The following is a 20,233-nucleotide window of genomic DNA, read 5'->3' on the forward strand; positions in this document are numbered from 1 at the left end:
CTCAGTTTCAGGAGGTTCCATTTATTAATTGTCGATCTCAATGTTTGTGCTACTGCTGTTATGTTCAGAAGTGGACTCCTATACCAACTTGTTAAAGGGTACCACCTATCTTCTCTTGGAGGTTCACTGTGGCTGAATTTATGTTGAGGTCTTTGATTCATTTGGACTTAGGCTTTGTTCTTTGTGATAGATATGGATCTATCTGCAATCGTCTACATGTCTGAATCCAGTTATACCAACACCATTAGTTGAAGATGCTTTCCTTTTTCCATTGTATAACTTTAGCTTCTTCGTCAAAAATCAGGTGTTCGTAGGTGCATGGGTTAATATCAGGGTTTTCAATTCAATTCCATTGGTCAAACTGTCTATGAAAATGCCAGTACTAAGCTCTTATCAGGACTATGGCTCTATAATGGAGCTTGAAGTCGGGGATGGTGATGCCTCCAGAAGTTCCTTTATTTGTACAATGTTTTGGCTCTCCTGGGTTTTTTGTTTTCCTATATGAAGTTTAGTATTCTTTCAAGGTTTCTGAAGAATTGGGTGGGGATCTTTCTATAGATTGAATTGAATCTATAGATTGCTTTTGGCAAGACTGCCATTTTTACTATGTTGATCCTACCTATCCGAGAGCATGGGAGATCTTTCCATTTTCTGGGATCTTCTATAATTTGTTTCTTTAAAGACTTTCTTACTGTACATGTCTTTCACATTTTTGGTTAGTGTTACCCTAACTAACTTTATGTTAGTTGCTATTGTAAAGGGTGATGTTTCTCTGACTACTTTCTCATTGCATTTATCATCTATATATAGTACGGCTACTGACTTATTTTAGTTGATCTTGTATCCTGCTACTTTGCTGAAGAGGTTTCTCAGCTGTACCTGTTCCCTGGTAGTTATTCAGGTCACTTATGTAAACTATCATATCATCTGCAATTAGCGAATGTTTGACTACTTCCTTTCTGATTTGTATCCCCTTCGTCTCCTTTTCTTGTCTTATTGCTGTAGCTAGAACTCCAAAAACAATGTCAAAAAGATATGGAGAGATTGCGCAGCCTTGTCTTGTTCCAGATTTTACGCAACATAGTGTCTTATTAAGAAGTAATAAGAGACATGTGGAATGACATTTAAATCAATTTATGGATTTAAAGGTAAGATATAAACAACACAATATTTTAATTCAACACACAAATTCAAGAAGCTATGCTTTACAGCTCAGGGTGTGCTTTACGGACAAGTGCACAGCAATGACACGCAGAGCATAGCAACCACGCTGGGTAATGAGTCTGGGGTCTCCTCTGACCTCCTGCCTTGCTCGCCAAATAAAAGACCCCAGACCCCAAAGGGGCACAGGTTCCCCAGGAGCCTCCGAGACTCAGAAACCAGACCAAGAGCTGCAAAAGCAAGAGAGTTTATTGAACGAATGCACATTTGTGTGTCAGCAATACCAGGAAAGCTGCACACCTAGCAAGGGTTATAGACCCTTTTTATGGGAAAACCCGAAAATCGACATACACGCATGGGGTACAAAGTGATTTATAAAGTGATTGGCGCACACCTTTAATCCCAGCACTCGGGAGGCAGAGGCAGGCAGATCGTTGTGAGTTTGAGGCCAGCCTGGTCTCCAGAGAGAGTGCCAGGATCGGCTCCAAAGCTACACAGAGAAACCCTGTCTTGAAAAACCAAACACAAAAGAATTACTATGATTTGAATATACTTTATAATTTTCTTCTGGAAAACCCTGGTTCTCCAAAGAGAGAAGAGAGTTATTATGTACTCCAGTAGCAGCCTGCTTCCCTGCCGGGATGTTGTGAAGTTGCCAAAAGCAGACTGTTTTGACTATCGCAAACTGACTCCACTTGACCAGCAATGCTTCATCCAAGCTGCTGACCTCTTGATGGCTGAATTCAAGATGCTCAGCAGCCAAGACATCACATGGGCCCTTCATGAGCTCAAAGGACACTATGCAATCACGTGAAAGACCTTTTCTGATGCTTTTTAAAAATGGCATGAGCAATCCCCTGAGGCTAGTGGAGAGAATGAAAAGAGGAAAGAAATGAATCCGTATTCTTTCCTAGCTTTCTATTTTTATGTTACCTTGCTCAGATTTGAAAAGAGGATGTTCCTTTTGGAAAACAAGCATCAACACTGTAGATCCTATGACCAGAAAGGCCTCCATCCAGCTGTTCAGCAAGAACAAGAATTCTATGAACAGAAGATGAAAGAGATGGCAGAGCGTGAAGACTTTTTGCTTGCCCTGCAGATGAACAGAGAAGAATATCAAAAGGGTGGACACCTGATTGAGTGTGGATGCTGCTATGGGGAATTTCCATTTGATGAGCTGACACAGTGTTCTGATGCTCACTTGTTCTACAAAGAATGTCTCATCAGATATGCCCAAGCGACAGTGTTCGGGTCAGGAAAGTCAGAACTCTAGCTCTGCCACGCCCCCCAGCCCCTCACTGGGGGATTCTAGGCAGGGGCTCTACCACTGAGCCACGCCCCCAGCCCCTCACTGGGGGATTCTAGACAGGGGCTCTACCACTGAACCACACTGCCAGCCTCTTTTAAAACTTATCTGTAATGAGGTCTCATTAAGTTTCCTAGGCAGGTCTTAAACTTGAGATCTTCCTCCTCAGCTCCCAAGTGCCAGGATCCCAAGCCTGGCCTACCCACCCTGGTCTTGTGTAATAAGTTTAGGAACATTCTGTCTAAAACTGTTCCTTCTTAGTTGACTTTCAGAAGATAGGGAGAAAAAGCTTTGCCATAACAGAAAATACCCAAGAGCACACTATGGGCAGAAAGAGCAGAGCATATCTTTATTTCTTCCCACCTAACCAAGTTTGCCACTCAAAAAAAAAAAACCACAGAAACAAAAAGATCTGAGTGGAATCCAACTTTTTTAATCCGTTTCACTCTGGGTAGCCCGGGAAGGGAGACCTAAGAAGCCAGAAAGGGGGAAAGAAAAGAACAGAGAAGCTAACATCAAATGAGGGGGACTCCTGGCCTCATTGTTTTACGGCCATTGCCTTGTCAGTATTGTGGCTTGGAAAGTAGGATTTGCAGGGGAAAGGAGGGTATTATTAGGTAGCCCAGGCTAGCCTCAAACTTGCAATGTAACCTAGGATGTAATCCCCCTGCCTCTACATGTCTGTGTTGAGATCACAAGCATGTGCCCCCATTCCTGGCTTCTGAAATAGAATATTGGACATACTCTACGGACGTCTAAAAGACCTCTACCTAGGTAGGTCCATGAATTGGACTTCCAGCCTCTTGATGAGATTCAACTTCTACAGACATCTGGAAGATCCCCAGATCTTCCAGCCCTGGAGCCTCCTCAATCTGACCCTGGGGACCAGTTCTAGACTGGGTTCTAGAACACTCTATGCATCTGCCAAGCCCTCCCCAATATTCACGCCAATCTTCTTTAGCATTTTGTTTTTGTACAAGACAGCCTCCATTCAGTGGCACGTGCCTGTAATATGCACGGATATGGATACGTAAGTCATATATACACTTAAGTCCCCAAACCTACCGTGTAAACCTGACATTTACTAACCTTTAACTGTACAAAAGGTCCAAGTGAATTTTGAGGTTTCACTCTGTAGCCCAGGCTGGCTAAATTCCCAGCAATCCCCCTGCCTCAGTTTCTTCCATTCTAGGATTACAAACATTGAGTCAGCACCTGACTTAGTTATGGCACGGACAGTTCTGACTCACATTCTCCATGGTAAACCGCAAGACAGATTTCCTGTCTCTCGGGAGCAGGTTCTCGGCACCTTCACTGATGTCTGGGGAAAAGCAGCAGGTGCAGGTATCGCAATCATGACAGCTACTGATTGCTTGCTGCTGGGCTATCTCAGAAGAGGAAGGCGCCTCTTTCATTGATCAGGGGGAGGCTGTATGGGAGCTCGGCTCTCTGAATGAGCTGAGGCTAGACTAAACCTGTGGCAGGATTGCTGCTTCCTGTCCCTTACTGGGGGCTACTCTCTAGAATCTAAGCAGGAGTAGGCAAAGAGGGTGCTTCAGCTGGGAAGGGGGAACGGGAAGCCTCTTCTACAAGATCTGAAACTTCCAGGCACTCTGATCTTTGTAGTCCAGAGGGTCCTTGGGATTGTAGGTGAATTTCCAGGTGCCTGTGGGGTCCTTGAATTCCAGGCTGTCCACGGGGCTGTAAGTGAAAGACCCCGAAGAGGCACTTTCGTAGAGGGAGACCCACACACCCAGGAACCAGCGAGGCCACGAACTGGATGTAAAAAAACAAGAGGCTTTATTGGAGACGCAGGTACCTGGGGCGACTTAGCTTCTGTGTGGCTAAGCGCGCCGAGCCAAGGGAAAGGCGTCCTTATATAGGGAAAAAGGCGCAAGCTAGGAGCAGGGATTCTATTTGATGGTTCAAATGAGGCACAGAGCCATTCCAGATCAGCATATTCTCAAGGTCTGGTGTCTGGTACAACAGACTTGATTCCTCCCTCCGCGCCCAGGTGGCTGACCTTGGGACGGAGCGGTCCGGCGGGGGCCGGGGCCGGCCTTGCGCGGCGGCGGGGAAGTAGGCAGCTGTGGGGATCAAGGGTCAGGGGGTGCAGGGGAGGATGTATTCGCCAGCTGCATGCGGGAAAACTTAAAAGAGAAAGCTAAGGGCGGGGGTCTTTCATTCCCCCATTTCTCTTGTAACTGAATGGAATCTTTCATTCAGAGGTCTCTGGTTAAGTCTTTCTCTAAGCTTGGCCATGCTGTCTCTAACTATTAAAAATAATAAATCTAACCCTCGTCTGTTCGGCAGGACTACCTCAGAGAGTGATGTTAAGGATTTCTCAAGTGCGCTTATTGACTCTTCTAGGGCCTGGATATCGGTATGCATGGCTTGCTGTAGAAGTTTGAAATGACTAGTTTCCTGTAAGGCAACCGTACCAGTTCCTATGCCAGCTGCTATACCTCCCATAGTTATTCCCCCGAATAATAGGGCCACGGTTAAGGACATTGGCTCCCTCTGATGTCGGGTTGACTTCTCTAGTACCCTATAAACACATTCAGGTTGGTGATACGTGACTCTGGGCCAAAGTTCTGTCAATATACGAAAGTCAATGGTGGTGTTGAGAACAGTGGTAGAGACGCAGGGGGTCAAACCAGTACTGCCTATGCATAGCCCCTTTCCTGAGACCTCAGACAATGTGAGCTTGTGCTGCATGGCAGTTTCACAACTGGTAGGCGCTGAGGTCTAGTGACGCCGGACCCAGACAGTGTCCCCGATCTGGTAGGAATGGGGAATGGTAGGATGGTCCCTCTGGTCTTTATAAGTTTTTTTTTTTTTAAAAGGTGTGAGCCCATATGGCCTAGGGGTATGCTAGGGGGAGTAGGAGGACCCAGTCTCTAGTGTCCCCATCAGGGAGTGATAGGTACTGGCATCCCCTCGCAAGGAAGTTCCCTTTGACTTAGCATTTCAACCAGGGAGAATGGACGGCGAAATTCTTTTCTAAACTGCTTCCTGCTGACTTTGGGACGAAGTTAAGGACCCCAGAAGGTTGAAATGCTAGTCAAAAACAAAAAGGAATTTAGGCAACGGGGAATCCATCAGGGGCTTCTGGTTAGCAGACACTGTTGCAGAGATAGGGGGTGTCCATATCAGCAGACTGGTTCACATCCATAGCAAGTCTAGGGTTCGCAGTCTACTTAGAACAGTCTGAAGTCAGCAACTGGTACTCAGATGTCTGTCAGAAGCAGAAACCTGTTTAAGACATATTTAAACTAGGAACAGAGGTTAAAACTTATTTATAGAAGCCCACAGTGCAGAAAAAGCAGATATCTGGATATCTGTTCAAACAGCAAGAACCTATTTATAACTTTGAGTCCTAGCAAAAACTACAGATTTGGGCTATAAGCATGTACATTTTTCTTCTGTCCAGAGAGCTAGGTATGGATTGGACAGGGGTGCCTTTGGCCTGATGAAAAGCCCTTTAAGTTTGTACTTAGATGACAACCAAAATAAACTTAAAAACCTTGAGCTTGTGCCTGAACAGTAGATAGTCATTATTTTATCAGCTAACATACTGACTAGTCTATAGTGGATCTAACTGTCTGATGCTGTCAAGCTGACAACCAGTAATATTTCAGAGATCTGAGAAGGGTATATTTTATCCGAATCTACTAAAAAGTGACAGAAGCCAGTTAGAAGTAGGTCCATATACAGTTAGCCAAACCCAAGTTTCTCCATTACCGTTGGAGGCAGCTGTCTCAAAGAACAGCAATCTTCGCCAGGCCTATCTGTGAGAGGTTTTATTTTCTCTCTGTGGAAGAGGGACATGGAAAAGACTGACCTTGTTTTGTCTAGGCAAAGGGGTACAATCAATTTTCCAGCGTCCAGCAGCTTTGTCCACAGTCTCGGCCAGGTTCTGGCAGGCGGCAGGTTTCATATCTGAGCATCTGCTCATTGGTCCAGGTGCAGGAACTGAGGTGCCTGTAATCTTCGGGTCATTGTCAGGATCTGGCAGTCTGTCTGACATTATAAACTTTAAAGATAACAATTTAAATGCCATATTCTGAAGATCTCTGAAGCATTAGAGGTCTGTTTGTCTGTTTTAATTACTTGCCTTAAGCACACATTAAGTATACAGGTGGCTAGGTAAGGTCTTATTTCTGTAAATAATTTTTAGTCTGACTGTAACTGGTTTTAACTTAGTAAGATGTTTGAAACAGCACAGCTGAACTTAAAACTGCATAGAGCTACCTTATATTCCTTAAACAGTAGCTTAACTTCTTTCTTAGGCAGGGTTTTTCTGTGACTTTGGAGCCTGTCCTGGAATTCGATCTGCCGGACCAGACAGGCCTTGAACTCATAAAGATCCATCTGCCTCTTACTCCCGAGTGGTGGGATTAAAGGCGTGTATCCCCAATGTTCTAAACTTAAGGCGTGTGCTACCAACATCCTGAGCTTAAAGGTGTGTGTTATCAACATCCTAAATTTATTTCTAAAATATAAACTGTAATACCTTATAATAGATCAGCATCTTTCATAAAATAAAAACTTTACATTGTCAGGCTTTGCTCAAAAATAATTTTAAATTGAAGCTCTTTAAGTATAAATATTAATAAAAACAAACATTAAAAAAAACTGGTTTTAAAAAGAAATTTAAATTCCCTTAAGGTCTTTCTGTAATATATAGAAGCATTAACATTGTAAATCTCAATTGAAAAACTTGTTTCTAAGATGGTACCTCTAATTTCCATGCGGTCATCTTTAGTCAAGATGGCGGTTTAAGTATTCCTTTTTTAATTTTAGCAAAATGGCGACCAGTCAAGTCATATGAACATTTTAAAACAAGTATATATAAAACAGAATTAGCTTAATATGGTTAAAATTTTAGACATGAGAAACCATAGCACAGTTTACATTTTTCTCTGACTTATAATAACCTTTTTTCTGATTTTTAACAACTTTCCTCTGACCTTTTACAACTTGCTTTGACCCTCCATAACTTTCTGTAACAATCTTCTCTGCTATGACTTGCTTGCTTTAATTTTCTATAACCTTTTAGTTCATTTCTCTGACTTTCTTAGACATTCCTATATAAATTTCCTTTTTATTATTTAAGTTTCCTACATTTTTTTTTCTCATTTTTTTAGTCAACATAAAAATTTTGTCAAAGTCCCATTTTCATGAAGTATAGCAAAAAAGCACATTGATCCCTGTCCAGGTCGCTGGTGGCCTGCCCTGGATCTTCCGGATCATAGAGAGTATACATCCTATATATTTCTTTTAGTCTCTCTAGAAAAGCGGCAGGTGATTCCTCCGCCCTCTGCATCATCTGCTTCACCTGGGCCAAATTGGTGGGTCGGTGTCTTGCCCCCCCCCCCAGACCCGCTGCGAACACCCGGTGATAGAGACGTCCTACCTGCTTCAGTGGTAAAATCCCATTCAGGTCTTTTAAGAGGGCAAGCTGCATCAATTTCATTGGGCAGCTGTTTCTCCTCCGAGGTTAAGGGGACCTAGGCGGCGGCGGCCGCTTCTGCCTCTGGCGGGGGCGGCGGCGGGCGGTTAGAGGGGGAAAGGAAGGGGGGCCCTTGGGGTGTCTTTTACCTGAAATATAGTTTGGGGGTTAAAGGTATCATCCCGCGGCCAGCCCACGTCAAAGGCTGGCCATTCTGAGGAACAAAGAGTAATCCATTTGCGTTTATGCACATCAACTACAAAACAAAGACCAAACAACACAGAACAGGCTTTCGCAGCGCGGTTTCGACAGAGAGTCTGAAAGTAAGATTCCAGAAAACAAATGAGCCCACTGAGGCTCCAAACGCTAAGGCATCTACCCTAGCCAGAAAACAAATGAGCCCACTGAGGCTCCAAACGCTACCAGGACGTCTCCTGGAGCCGCGGTCGGGAGTTCGGACCCGTCAGTCCCTCCTCGGATCCGCCTACAAATGTACACAGCTGTATACTACAAACGCAAGCGCAATTCACAAGACAGACTCAGACCAGACAAGACAAAACAGCGGATCCGCACAACACTTACCTCCCAGACGTGGGTTGGTGGTCCCTGGGCGGGTCTCGATCCCGGACGAGCCCCCAAACGAAAGACCCCGAAGAGGCACTTTCGTAGAGGGAGACCCACACACCCAGGAACCAGCGAGGCCACGAACTGGATGTAAAAAAACAAGAGGCTTTATTGGAGACGCAGGTACCTGGGGCGACTTAGCTTCTGTGTGGCTAAGCGCGCCGAGCCAAGGGAAAGGCGTCCTTATATAGGGAAAAAGGCGCAAGCTAGGAGCAGGGATTCTATTTGATGGTTCAAATGAGGCACAGAGCCATTCCAGATCAGCATATTCTCAAGGTCTGGTGTCTGGTACAACAGACTTGATTCCTCCCTCCGCGCCCAGGTGGCTGACCTTGGGGGCGGAGACCTTGGGACGGAGCGGTCCGGCGGGGGCCGGGGCCGGCCTTGCGCGGCAGCGGGGAAGTGGGCAGCTGTGGGGATCAAGGGTCAGGGGGTGCAGGGGAGGATGTATTCGCCAGCTGCATGCGGGAAAACTTAAAAGAGAAAGCTAAGGGCGGGGGTCTTTCATAAGTACTGTAGCTCTGACCAGACAAGGAGGTAGGGGATTGGGCCAGGTATGGCCCCACGGAGGGGCCTGAGAGGGGGCTGAGAGCTGGACCTCCCAGCTGGGGCACCATGGGAGACAGGTAAGGATCCAACCCACTGAAATAGGAACTTGGAGACGCATAAGCTGAGGGAGAAGAGCAAAAAGCAGAGGCAGGGGCATAGGTCATGGCATAGGGGGCTGAGGTGAGAGAGGGTCCTGAGGCCACTAGCCCCAGCTCACTGGGCCTCAGACAAAGGAGACTCCGAGGCCGGACTCCAAATGGACGCAGTGGCCACTGCTGTGGTAGGTGAGCCTGAGGTGCCAGCCAGAGATGGGCTGTAAGAATCTGAGATGCCCAAAGATTCTGTACAAACATCTGTGCAGGGCCGTGGGGATGTGCCTGCCTTCCTCTTCGCAGGACGAGCCTTGGCCTGTCCCCCCGTGGGCTGCTGCTGCTGTTTCTGCTGCTGCCGCTGTTGTCTGCATTTTGCCCTGCGATTCTTGAACCAGACCTGAAGGGGGAAAGGGAAGAGGAGGGTGAATAAAACTTGGAAAGACCTAAGAGCCCTCGGGTGCCAAGGGAAGACAAGGCTGATGGAAAGAGCCACCCTTGGCCACTCTGTATCCAACAACGGGGCAGCTCTGTCCATGATCTGTGTGCCCGTCTGTACTGGGTGGTTTTGTGTGTCCCCTTGACACAAGCTAGAGAAGAAGGAGCCTCGGTTGAGGAAATGCCTCCTTGAGATCCACCTGGAAGGCATTTTCTCTTTTAGAGACCAAGGAGGGAGGGTCCAGACCATGGTGTGTGGTGCCATCCCTGGGCTGCTGGTCCTGGGTTCTAAGAAGGTGGCTGAGCAAGTCATGGAAGCAAGCCAGTAAGCAGCTCCCCTCCTTGGCCTCTGCATCAGCTCCTGCTTCCAGGATCCTGTCCTGTTTGAGTTCCTGTCCTGACTTCCTTCAGTGATGAACAGCAATGCTGAAGTATAAGCCCAATACACCCTTTCCTCCCGAACTTGCATTTTGGCCATGGTGTTTCGTCCCAGCAATAGAAACCCTAAGTAAGACACCATCCAAAGTGCCCGGATAGCTCAGTCGGTAGAGCATCAGACTTTTAATCTGAGGGTTCAAGTCCCTGTTCGGGCAGAAAGTTGTTTGGGGCTGGAGAGATGGCTCAGGGGTTAAGAGCACTGACTGTTCTTCCAGAGGTTCTGAGTTTAATTCCCAGCAACCCCATGGTGGCTCACAACCATCTGTAATGAGATCTGGTGCTCTCTTCTGGCATGCACTGTATACATGATAAATAAATAAATCTTTAAAAAAAAAAAGACACCATGCATGTCAGCAACCTACATGCACTGATCATACATATTTCATACATGCAGGCAATCATACGTGCATATACCAGTCTACATGCATTATCTACCAGCCTGATTGATCACACATCCGTGAATACAATCCTGCATTATCCTCACATATATGCATGCAGTCATACACGTATACACATACATACCTACGTGCACTCAGCCACCTACCTGAGCACATGAATATCTATGTAATCATGTATTATCCTCACCTATACACAAGCATGCACATACATGTTAACACGTTATGTTAACATGCTCCTGCTCATGAATATGTCCATGCAATCATACAGCATTATATTCACATATCATACATACAATATATCATACGTGGATGTACTCATTAGCCATCCATACATGCATGCAATTTTACACATAGATACAATAAAGCCAGGGCTAGGTAGGAATGTAACACAACGGTAGAACGTTTGCCTGGCCTACACAAAGCTCTGGCTTCATTCAGTCTCCCACACTGCAGAACACACACACATTCACACTTCTCTCACCCACACCTGCTCTATCGCCTCCTCTACTACTTAAAGGAGACATCAGAGGGGTTAATATTCTCCAACTGTGAGGAAAATGAGCCTCACAGCAAATTAGTAAGCCATACAAAATTGCAGCGGAGGCTCACTCTAGTGAGTTATATAGTTATAAACCCAGACCAGCCTCAAACCCAAGGCACTCCTCCTGTCTCTGCCTCCTCCATGCTGAGATTATGGGAGTGAGCCACCGAGCTTTGTGTCGAATTCTAGAAATATATATGGAAGATGCTATTAAGTCAGGAGGCAGTTAGCACTGGAGTTCCGGGTTGGAACTAAAAGCACTATGACCCCCTATGTGGGTCTCCTTGGCTTATAAATTGACTTGACCGATCGACTGATGGGTGAAAATAAGCATGATGATGGGACGAGTCCCAGGAAGCTGGGCTTAATGACACAGGCCTGTTGTAATCCTGCTCTTCAGGGGGCTGACAAGAGAAGAGCCAAAGCTAAAGGTGGGGGGTGGGGCTGTAGAGTGAGTTCAAGGTCAGCCTTGGTAACTTAGTGAGACCTTCTCACAAAGCCAATGCTTCAGTGGACCGCCCCACACCCATGTGCATATGGGCAGGATGAATCCATCCAGTGGGTTATAAAAGAGGGTGATGAAAAGGAGGAGAAAAATTAAAACGACATGATTGAAATTGAGCAGGGAATGGAGGTGGGGTCCTGGAGGAGTTGGAGGAGGTAGAAGGGGTGGATATGATCGCAATATATTGTATCCATGATCGCAATATATTGTATCCATGTGTGAAACTACCAAATGATGTCAGGCAGTGGTGGTGCACACCTTTTTTTTTTTTTTTTTTTTTTGGTTTTTCGAGACAGGGTTTCTCTGTGGCTTTGGAGGCTGTCCTGGAACTAGCTCTTTTAGACCAGGCTGGTCTCAAACTCACAGAGAGCCACCTGCCTCTGCCTCCCAAGTGCTGGGATTAAAGGTGTGTGCCACCAATGCCCGGCTGGTGCACACCTTTTATCTCAGCACTTGGGAGACAGCGGCAGGCAAATCTCTGCGAGTTGGAAGTCAGCCTGGTGTACAAAGCTAGTTCCAGGACAGCTAGGGCTATTCCACAGAGAAATCCTGTCTCAAAGAACCAAAAAATATTACCAAATAATAAAATATTGCTTACTTAATTTTTTGAAATTATAATTACGTCATTTCCATATCCTCCTTCCAAAACAAAGAATAATTAAAACATAAGATAACAAAACGGGCAAGAGAAATGGCTCAGTGGCTAAGAGCACATATTGCTTTTGCAGAGGACCTGGCTTCAGTTCCCAGCACCCACATTGCATAGCTAACAACTGCCTGTAACTCCAGCATCAGGGGAGCTGATGACCTCTTCTGGCCTCCCCAGGGTCTGCACTCATATGCACACACACATGAATATAATTCAGAATAAATCTCTAGTCTGGTACAGTGGAACAACACCTTTAATCTCAGCACTTAAGAATCAGAAGCCTGTGGAAACCAAGTGAGTTCAAAGCCAGCCTGGTCTACATAGTAAGACCTTGCCTCAAAATAATTTTAGCCAGGAGGTGGTAGAGCATGCCTTTAATCCCTGGCACTCAGGAGACAGCAAGACTGGCAGATCTCTGTGAGTTGAAGGTCAGCCTGGGTCTAGAAAGCAAGTTTGAAGACAGCCAGAGCTGTTACACAGAGAAACCCAGTCATGGAAAACAAAATACAGTTTTAAGATTAAAAACAAATAAAAAAGCCAGGCAGTGGTGGCACTCTTTTAATCCCAGCACTTGGGAGGCAGAGGCAAGCAGATCTCTGAGTTTGAGGCCAGCCTGGTTTACAGAGTCAGTTCCAGGACACTGAGAACCCTGTCTTTTTTTTTTTTTGGTGGGGAGGGGGGTTCGAGGCAGGGTTTCTCTGTGTAGCTTTGGAGCCTGTCCTGGCACTTGCTCTGGAGACCAGACTGGCCTCAAAATCACAGAGATCCGCCTGCCTCTGCCTCCCGAGTGCTGGGATTAAAGGCGTGTGCCACCAATGTCCACCGAGAAACCCTGTCTTGAAAAAGCAAAAAGTAATAATAATAATAATAATAATAATAATAATAATAACAATAAAATAACAGGGCTGGTGATGTATTTCAATGGTAGATCAATTGTACATGTGAGACAGCCTAAAATTCAATCCTCATTTCTGAAAATAAAGGAAACAGAGTGCAAAGGGAAGTGGAACACTTGGAGGGCAGTCGGGTGAAAAGGCATCAAATGTTCTGGGAGCTGGCTGGGCAGTGGTGGTGTACGCCTTTAACCCCAGCACTGGGAGGCAGAGATAGGTGGATCACTGAGACCAGACTGCTCTACAGAGGGAGTTCCAGGATGGCCAAGGCTACACGGAGAAACCCTGTCTTGAAAAAAGGAAGAGGAGAGTTTGGGAAAGAGAAGAGAGGAGAGTCAAGCAACATTAAGGGGAGTTTAGGCTACTTCATAATTGTTTTTTTGGTTTTTTTGCGTTTTTTTTTCCGAGACAGGGTTTCTCTGTGTAGCTTTGGAGCCTTTCCTGGCACTCGCTCTGGAGACCAGGCTGGCCTCGAACTCAGAGAGATCCACCTGCCTCCCGAGTGCTGGGATTAAAGGCGTGCGGCACCAATGCCCGGCTGCTACTTCATAATTGTGACTGTTACTCTGTGGCCTGTCTTTCCTCCACTCATTCTGGATCTAATAAGGACCCATAGAAGATCATAGTAAGGGACTTGGCGGTGATGTCACACGCCTTTATTCCCAGCATTTGGGCAGCAGAAGCAAGTAGATCTGAGTTCAAGGCCAGCCTGGTCTACAAAGTGAGTTCCAGGATAGACTCCTGAGAAACCCTGTCTCAAACAGAAGGAGGAGGAGGATGAGGAGGACGAGGAGGAGGAGGAGGAGGAAGAGGAAGAGGAAGAAGAAGAAAAAGAAGGGAGAGAGAGAGAGAGAGAGAGAGAGAGAGAGAGAGAGAGAGAGAGAGAGAGAGATCACAGTAAAGCAGAGTTCCAGAACATCCTACCTGGACCCTGGACTCAGGCAGGTTGATCTTGAGAGCCACCTCCTCGCGTGCATACACATCCGGGTACTGGGTCTTAGAGAACAGGGCCTCCAGTTCCTCCAGCTGGCTTCTGGTGAACGTGGTTCTCTCCCGCCGCTGCTTCCTCGGGGCGCCTGCCTATGGGTGAATGAAAGAACCCTCAGGTTAGCTGGGTCTGCTCGCTGGATGCCCTGATCCAGTGGGACACCTGCCCTGTCCTTTCTGCCCAGACAAGGGGCTGCGTTTATTCCCCGGCCTTCTAGCACCGGCTCAAGTCTCCAGAGCTTTCCAGTCAAATGTCCACAGGAGGGAACTGCTTTTAGCCCTGCAAGGATTTGCCCCTTTTTGTTCTCAATTCTCTCCAACCTCCTTTCCCTCCTCCGCCCTCTTCCTCCTCTTCCTCTCTCTTCTCCCCTTCTCTTTCATTACACTATGTAGCCCATACCGACCCTAAAATCCTGGGATTGCCTGGTCCTCCTACCTCAGCCTACTGAGTGAGGTCACCAGACACAGAAAGACGAACATGCTATGTACTCACTCAGAAGTGGATATTGTATGTAAGCCACATGGAAACAGCCCACACCCCAAAAACCCAGAGAAGCCTTCCTAGAGCCTCCATCCACTGCTGCTGGAAGCAGAAGAGAGAAGCGATATCTGCAGACTGAGAGGAGACAAACCAGCAAAACACTGAAGAAGGCCCCTTAAAGCCAGTGTCAGTAAAGGAAATTGGGCGGTCTATGCCGCCACTGGCATTGTAACTAGAATTAATCCCTATTGCATGAATGGGCTTTGGGAGACGATTCCCTGTGGAGGAATATTCTCTCAGCCTACATATATTTGGTTGGACCATGGTCCTGCCCCTAATAATGGGTCTGACTTTACATGATTCCACAAGAGAGGCCTCACCGCCCCGGCGTTGGTGGTGCACAACTTTAATCCCAGCACTCGGGAGGCAGAGGCAAGTGGATCTCTGTGAGTTCGAGGCCAGCCTGGTCTACAGAGCGAGTGCCAGGATAGGCTCCAAAGCCACACAGAGAAACCCTGTCTCGAAAAACCAAAAAAAAAAACAGAGAGAGAGAAAGAGAGAGAGAGAGAGAGACAGAGAGAGGCCTCATCATCCCTGAGGAGTGGATGAAATGTAGATTGGAGAAATATTCTGGAGAATGGGAAACAGAGGAGAAAGGGAACTGGGTTTGGTATGTGAAATAAGATTGTTTTTAAATTAAATAAAAATTAACAATAGAATAAAAATACAATATAAAAGAATTCAAGAGACATAAAGAAGAAAATTTTGTCACACAACAAGATCTTACAAATGGGTAATATTTCAATATATAAGATTTTTTAAAAATGATTTATAAAAACAAGCAATGCTAACAGGGTGTGGTGACACACACCATTAATCCCAGCACTCCAGAGGCAGAGGCAGGAGCATCTCTGAGTTGGAGGGCCACATATGAAATACTGAGTGTTACAGAGATCCAGGACTACAAAGAGAATCTGTGTGTCAGAAAACAAACAATAAAAGTAAATAAAAGTTAAACTGACTGCGTGGTGATACACACCTTCAATCCCAGCACTCAGGAGGCACAAGCAGGCTGATTTCTATATGGTCATGTAAACCTGATCTACACAGGGAACAACTATACCCAAGGCTGTATAGAGTGCCTTTCCTCAACAAACAAACAAACAAACAAAATGCATTGAATATCTTTAGCCATCAGACATGCAAATTAATATTACTTTTAAATATTTTTTCTTACTCAGAAATGCCAACATAAATACAACCAACAACAGGTCATGTAGGTGAAGATTTGGGGAAAAGAACACTAATCCTTTTGTTAGGAGCATAAAATGGCACAGCCATCTCACCCACAGCATCTAACCAGAAGCCTGAGTGGCTGACTTACCCTGGATATCAGAAGGCTCTCCCATCCTGTCCAGAACCGGGCTCCAATGTGAAAATCTGATTCCAGAACCTGGCTTAAATTTCTTGTCAATCCAGGACCCTCCCACATCCTCCACCCTTTTTTCCACCTCCTCCAACAGATCTGCCTGCTGTCTGATCCCACCCACTCTCCAGCCCCACCCTAGGAAGGATTAGCATAATTGAATATGGCTTTCACTGCTGAGCAGATTTTCACTGTGCTGGTTTCTTGGGACCTGAAAAACTAACACATCTTTCGCTACGCTCTTACTTATCATGTTCTCTTGGGTCTCCGTGTTGAAATTTGGCCTCTGGGATTTCCTCCTCTTTATTCCTGTTGCTGCCACCCCTCCTTTCTTTCACTCTTTCTGTTGTTTAGACAAGGTTTTCTGTGTAGGCCTGGCTGCCCTGGAACTCAGAGATCTGCTTGCCTCTGCCTCCAGAGTGCTGGGATTAAAGGCGTGTGCTACCATGCCAAGGTCTTTGTTTTCTTTCTATTGCTTTCTTTCTTTCTTTCTTTCTTTATTTCTTTCTTTCTTTCTTCCTTCCTTTCTTTCTTTCTTTCTGTTTGTTTTAATAGTGGAATGCTCTACATAGCTATGGCTGTCCTGTATCTCATTATATTGACCCCATTATTTCAACCTCCCAAAGATCTACCTGCTTCTGCATCATCTGTGCTGGGATGAAAGGATGCTCTACCACATGCAGCTTGGTCACCATTTCATGTAAGGGAATGGCCTCATCAGCCTTAGAACCTTCTAAATTTGACTATTTTCAGCCAGGAGGGCACAAGCACCCAGATCCAATTTGGGTCACCTAGAATCTCTCTATCTTCGATGAGGTTATTGGAGGTGCCCAGGTCACAGAGTTATCTACAAGATCCTCTACAGAGTGCGGGCCTATGGTGACTTGTCTTTTCACAGATTTGCCCTGCACTGAATAAATGACCATGAAATAGCTATTGATGTATTTTTGTGAGAGAATGACCTGCTTTCAGTCCACACTTGGGACATGTAGGTTTGTTTCTAAGGCATGTGTCCTCTTTCATATGCAGCATTGTGGAAGGTGCATGTGACCTTTGAATGTTTGGGAAACCAGTGAGAGAGAATACCTCCCTTTACTGGGCCAAGATTAGGAAATTGTCTTGAGGTCTACAGAGGATTAAGATTAACTACAATGTCAAGATGCTACATAATTATGCAAGCAGTGTTTGCTAAGTTTATTGAATGAGAACAGGTACTTCTTCTTAGGAAATCCTTGGATAAATCCCCAATACAAGGTGATATAAACAAAGTAGAAATATATTTATTCAAAACACATTCTTACAATAAAGACACCAAGAAATGAGCCTCCAGGCTGTGGTGCCACACACCTTTGATCCAGATATTGAAGACCAAATTCTAGGGAGTCATTTGTATCTCTTTGAGTTTGAGGCTAGCCTGGTTTACAGAAAAGTTTTCGGATTCCCTAGGCTTCACAGAGAAATCCACTGTGTGAGTTTACATATTATGATTTTGTGGATGTATTCAAGACACAATCACTCCAGGACCCATATATGGAGGTCATATGACAACAAGTCCATGTTGTATTTCCCTTCCATCAAGGGTATCATTTTTGTTTTGTTTTTTCAAGACAGGTTTTCTCTGTGTAGTTTTGGAGCCTATCCTTGCACTCGCTCTGGAGACCAGGCTGGCCTCGAACACACAGAGAGCTGCCTGTTTCTGCCTGGAGAGTTCTGGGATTAAAGGTGTATGCCACTAACGCCCTGCCGATCATGAGTATCTTGAAAACCAACCTTAGGTTTGCATATTTGGTGGCAATCCTTTACTAACTGGGTCACCTCCCAGAAACTGGGATTTTCCAATTCTTTTTGTTTCCTCCCAAAATTTCTGGACAAAGTTTTGTATTCCTTCAGAGAGTAGAGTTGGACATGGGGTTTCTGTAGCTCAGGTAGGTCTCCTACTCATTGTATGACTTCTGATTTCTATGGACTTCTGATCCCTGCCTCACACAAAGTGAGATTTGAAGCCCACAAAAATGAGTGTTCTTTTCACAAGAACAAAAGAATTACTATGATTTTAATATACCTTATAATTTTCTTCTGGAAAACCCTGATTCTCCAAAGAGAGAAGAGAGTTATTATCTATTCCAGTAGCAGCCTGCTTCCCTCCGGGATGTTGTGAAGTTGCCAAAAGTAGACTGTTTTGACTATCGCAAACTGACTCCACTTGAACAGCAATGCTTCATCCAAGCTGCTGACCTCTTGATGGCTGAATTTAAGATGCTCAGCAGCCAAGACATCACATGGGCCCTTCATGAGCTCAAAGGACACTATGCAATCACGGGAAAGGCCTTTTCTGATGCTTTATAAAAATGGCATGAGCAATCACCTGAGGCTAGTGGAAAGAATAAAAAGAGGAAAGAAATGAATCCGTATTCTTTCCTAGCTTTCTATTTTTATGTTACCTTGCTCAGGTTTGAAAAGAGGATGTTCCTTTTGAAAACAAGCGTCAACACTATAGATCCTATGACCAGAAAGACCTCCATCCTGCTGTTCAGCAAGAACAAGAATTCTATGAACAGAAGATGAAAGAAATGGCAGAGCGTGAAGACTTTTTGCTTGCCCTGCAGATGAACAGAGAAGAATATCAAAAAGAAGGACACCTGATTGAGTGTGGATGCTGCTATGGGGAATTTCCATTTGAGGAGCTGACACAGTGTTCTGATGCTCACTTGTTCTGCAAAGAATGTCTCATCAGATATGCCCAAGCAACAGTGTTCGGGTCAGGAAAGTCAGAACTCAGCTGCATGGAGGGCAACTGCACATGTTCTTTCCCAACCAGTGAGCTGGAGAAGGTGCTCCCCCAGACCATTCTGTGCAAATACCATGAACGCAGGGCTGAAGAAGACATCACTGCAGCCTGTGCTGATGAGCTGCTCAGATGCCCCTCCTGTAACTTCCCCGCTCTGTTGGACAGGGAGGTGAAGACGTTCAGCTGCCCTAATCCTGGCTGCCAGAAGGAGACCTGTAGGAAATGTCAGGGACTCTGGAAAGAGCATACGGGCCTCACCTGTGAAGAGCTGGCCGAAAAGGATGAAATCAAGTACAGGGCATCAGTTGAAGAAAAAATGACTGCTGGTCTCATTAGAAAATGCCACCAGTGTGGGGCCGGCCTCCTCAAATCCGCAGGCTGCAACCACATGACCTGCCGCTGTGGTGCCCATATGTGCTACCTCTGTCGAGTTTCTATCAATGGCTATGACCACTTCTGCCAGCATCCTCGCTTTCTAGGAGCCTCTTGCCAGGAGTGTTCCAGGTGCTCCCTCTGAAGACGATGAAAAGCTGATTGAGGAAATCCAAAAGCAGGCTGCAGAGGAACAAAAAAGGAAGAATGGAGAAACCACATTCAAACGCATCGGGCCCCCACTGGAGAAACCAGCCAGCAAAGTACAGCACGTGGAAGCCCAGCCATGGCCTGTCCCAGAGAACCCGTTCCCATGGATACTACCCTATTTCTTTTTTCTTCCAAATTTCCTCCTACCACATGGGTGGCCCATGTTTAACAACTTACCCATCAATGCACATCCTAGGCCAGCAGCCTACATACCACCCCTGCCCAACTACGGCTTTGGAAACATGCATGTGCCCTTGGATGTTGGGGATGGTGATGATGATGGTAGAGGTAATGACGGTGACGGTGATCATGATAGGAGAGATGAGGAGGAGGAGGAGGAGGATGGAGATGGTGGTTACCGTGGTGAATGTGATGATAGTGATGATGATGGTGATGATGATGGTGATGATGGTAGAGGTGAGGATGATGATGTTGATGATCTGGTTGAGTGACGATGATGTTGGTGTTAGTTATTGTGTTGATGGCGGTGATGATGATATTGGTGACACAGGAGCTCTGTGTTGGGTCCCCTGAACTGTGATACCAGTTTGAATGACAGTGTCTTGGAAAGATGGGTCACATGCTGCATGACAAGTTCCTCCAAGGACCTATTAGTGTATTTTGTTCCCTGCACTACCCTAGAGGAGCCAATGTTGGGTGGTTACTCCAAGCAATTCCCCCAAGACTCATGAGCCTCTGGAATGGACACCCAGTTCTGGGTCTACCCAGAAACTACTCCAAGTTGGCCATGGGAGCCTGGCAGTTTATGTGACTGCAGAAAGAACAGGTGCCACCCAGTACTTGGCCCTCAGGGATGTAAAGTCAGGATCATGTCCTTGGAAGTACAGTCTGTCTGTGGCTGCAGGCAGGGAAGAATGCTAGTCCCTGTCTCTATGAGATTAGTCTTAGTGCGCCCCCTACAA

General features: G+C 45.9%; 1 protein-coding gene and 1 pseudogene across 1 annotated transcript; one reads left to right on the forward strand and one right to left on the reverse strand.

Moving 5' to 3' along the window:
* Positions 1-4,053: 4,053 nt before the first annotated feature.
* On the reverse strand, positions 4,054-16,006 carry LOC113838844 (cone-rod homeobox protein-like). Its single transcript, XM_027434357.1, is given in 5 exon segments — positions 4,054-4,177; positions 9,060-9,310; positions 9,312-9,584; positions 13,971-14,126; positions 15,899-16,006. Coding segments are annotated over 5 exon segments (912 nt in total).
* A 1,683-nt stretch (positions 16,007-17,689) lies between these two features.
* LOC113838845 lies at positions 17,690-19,762 on the forward strand (annotated as a pseudogene).
* Positions 19,763-20,233: the final 471 nt, after the last annotated feature.

The sequence above is a fragment of the Cricetulus griseus genome, unplaced genomic scaffold, assembly GCF_003668045.3.
Source record: "Cricetulus griseus strain 17A/GY unplaced genomic scaffold, alternate assembly CriGri-PICRH-1.0 unplaced_scaffold_205, whole genome shotgun sequence".
Taxonomy (NCBI): domain Eukaryota; kingdom Metazoa; phylum Chordata; class Mammalia; order Rodentia; family Cricetidae; genus Cricetulus; species Cricetulus griseus.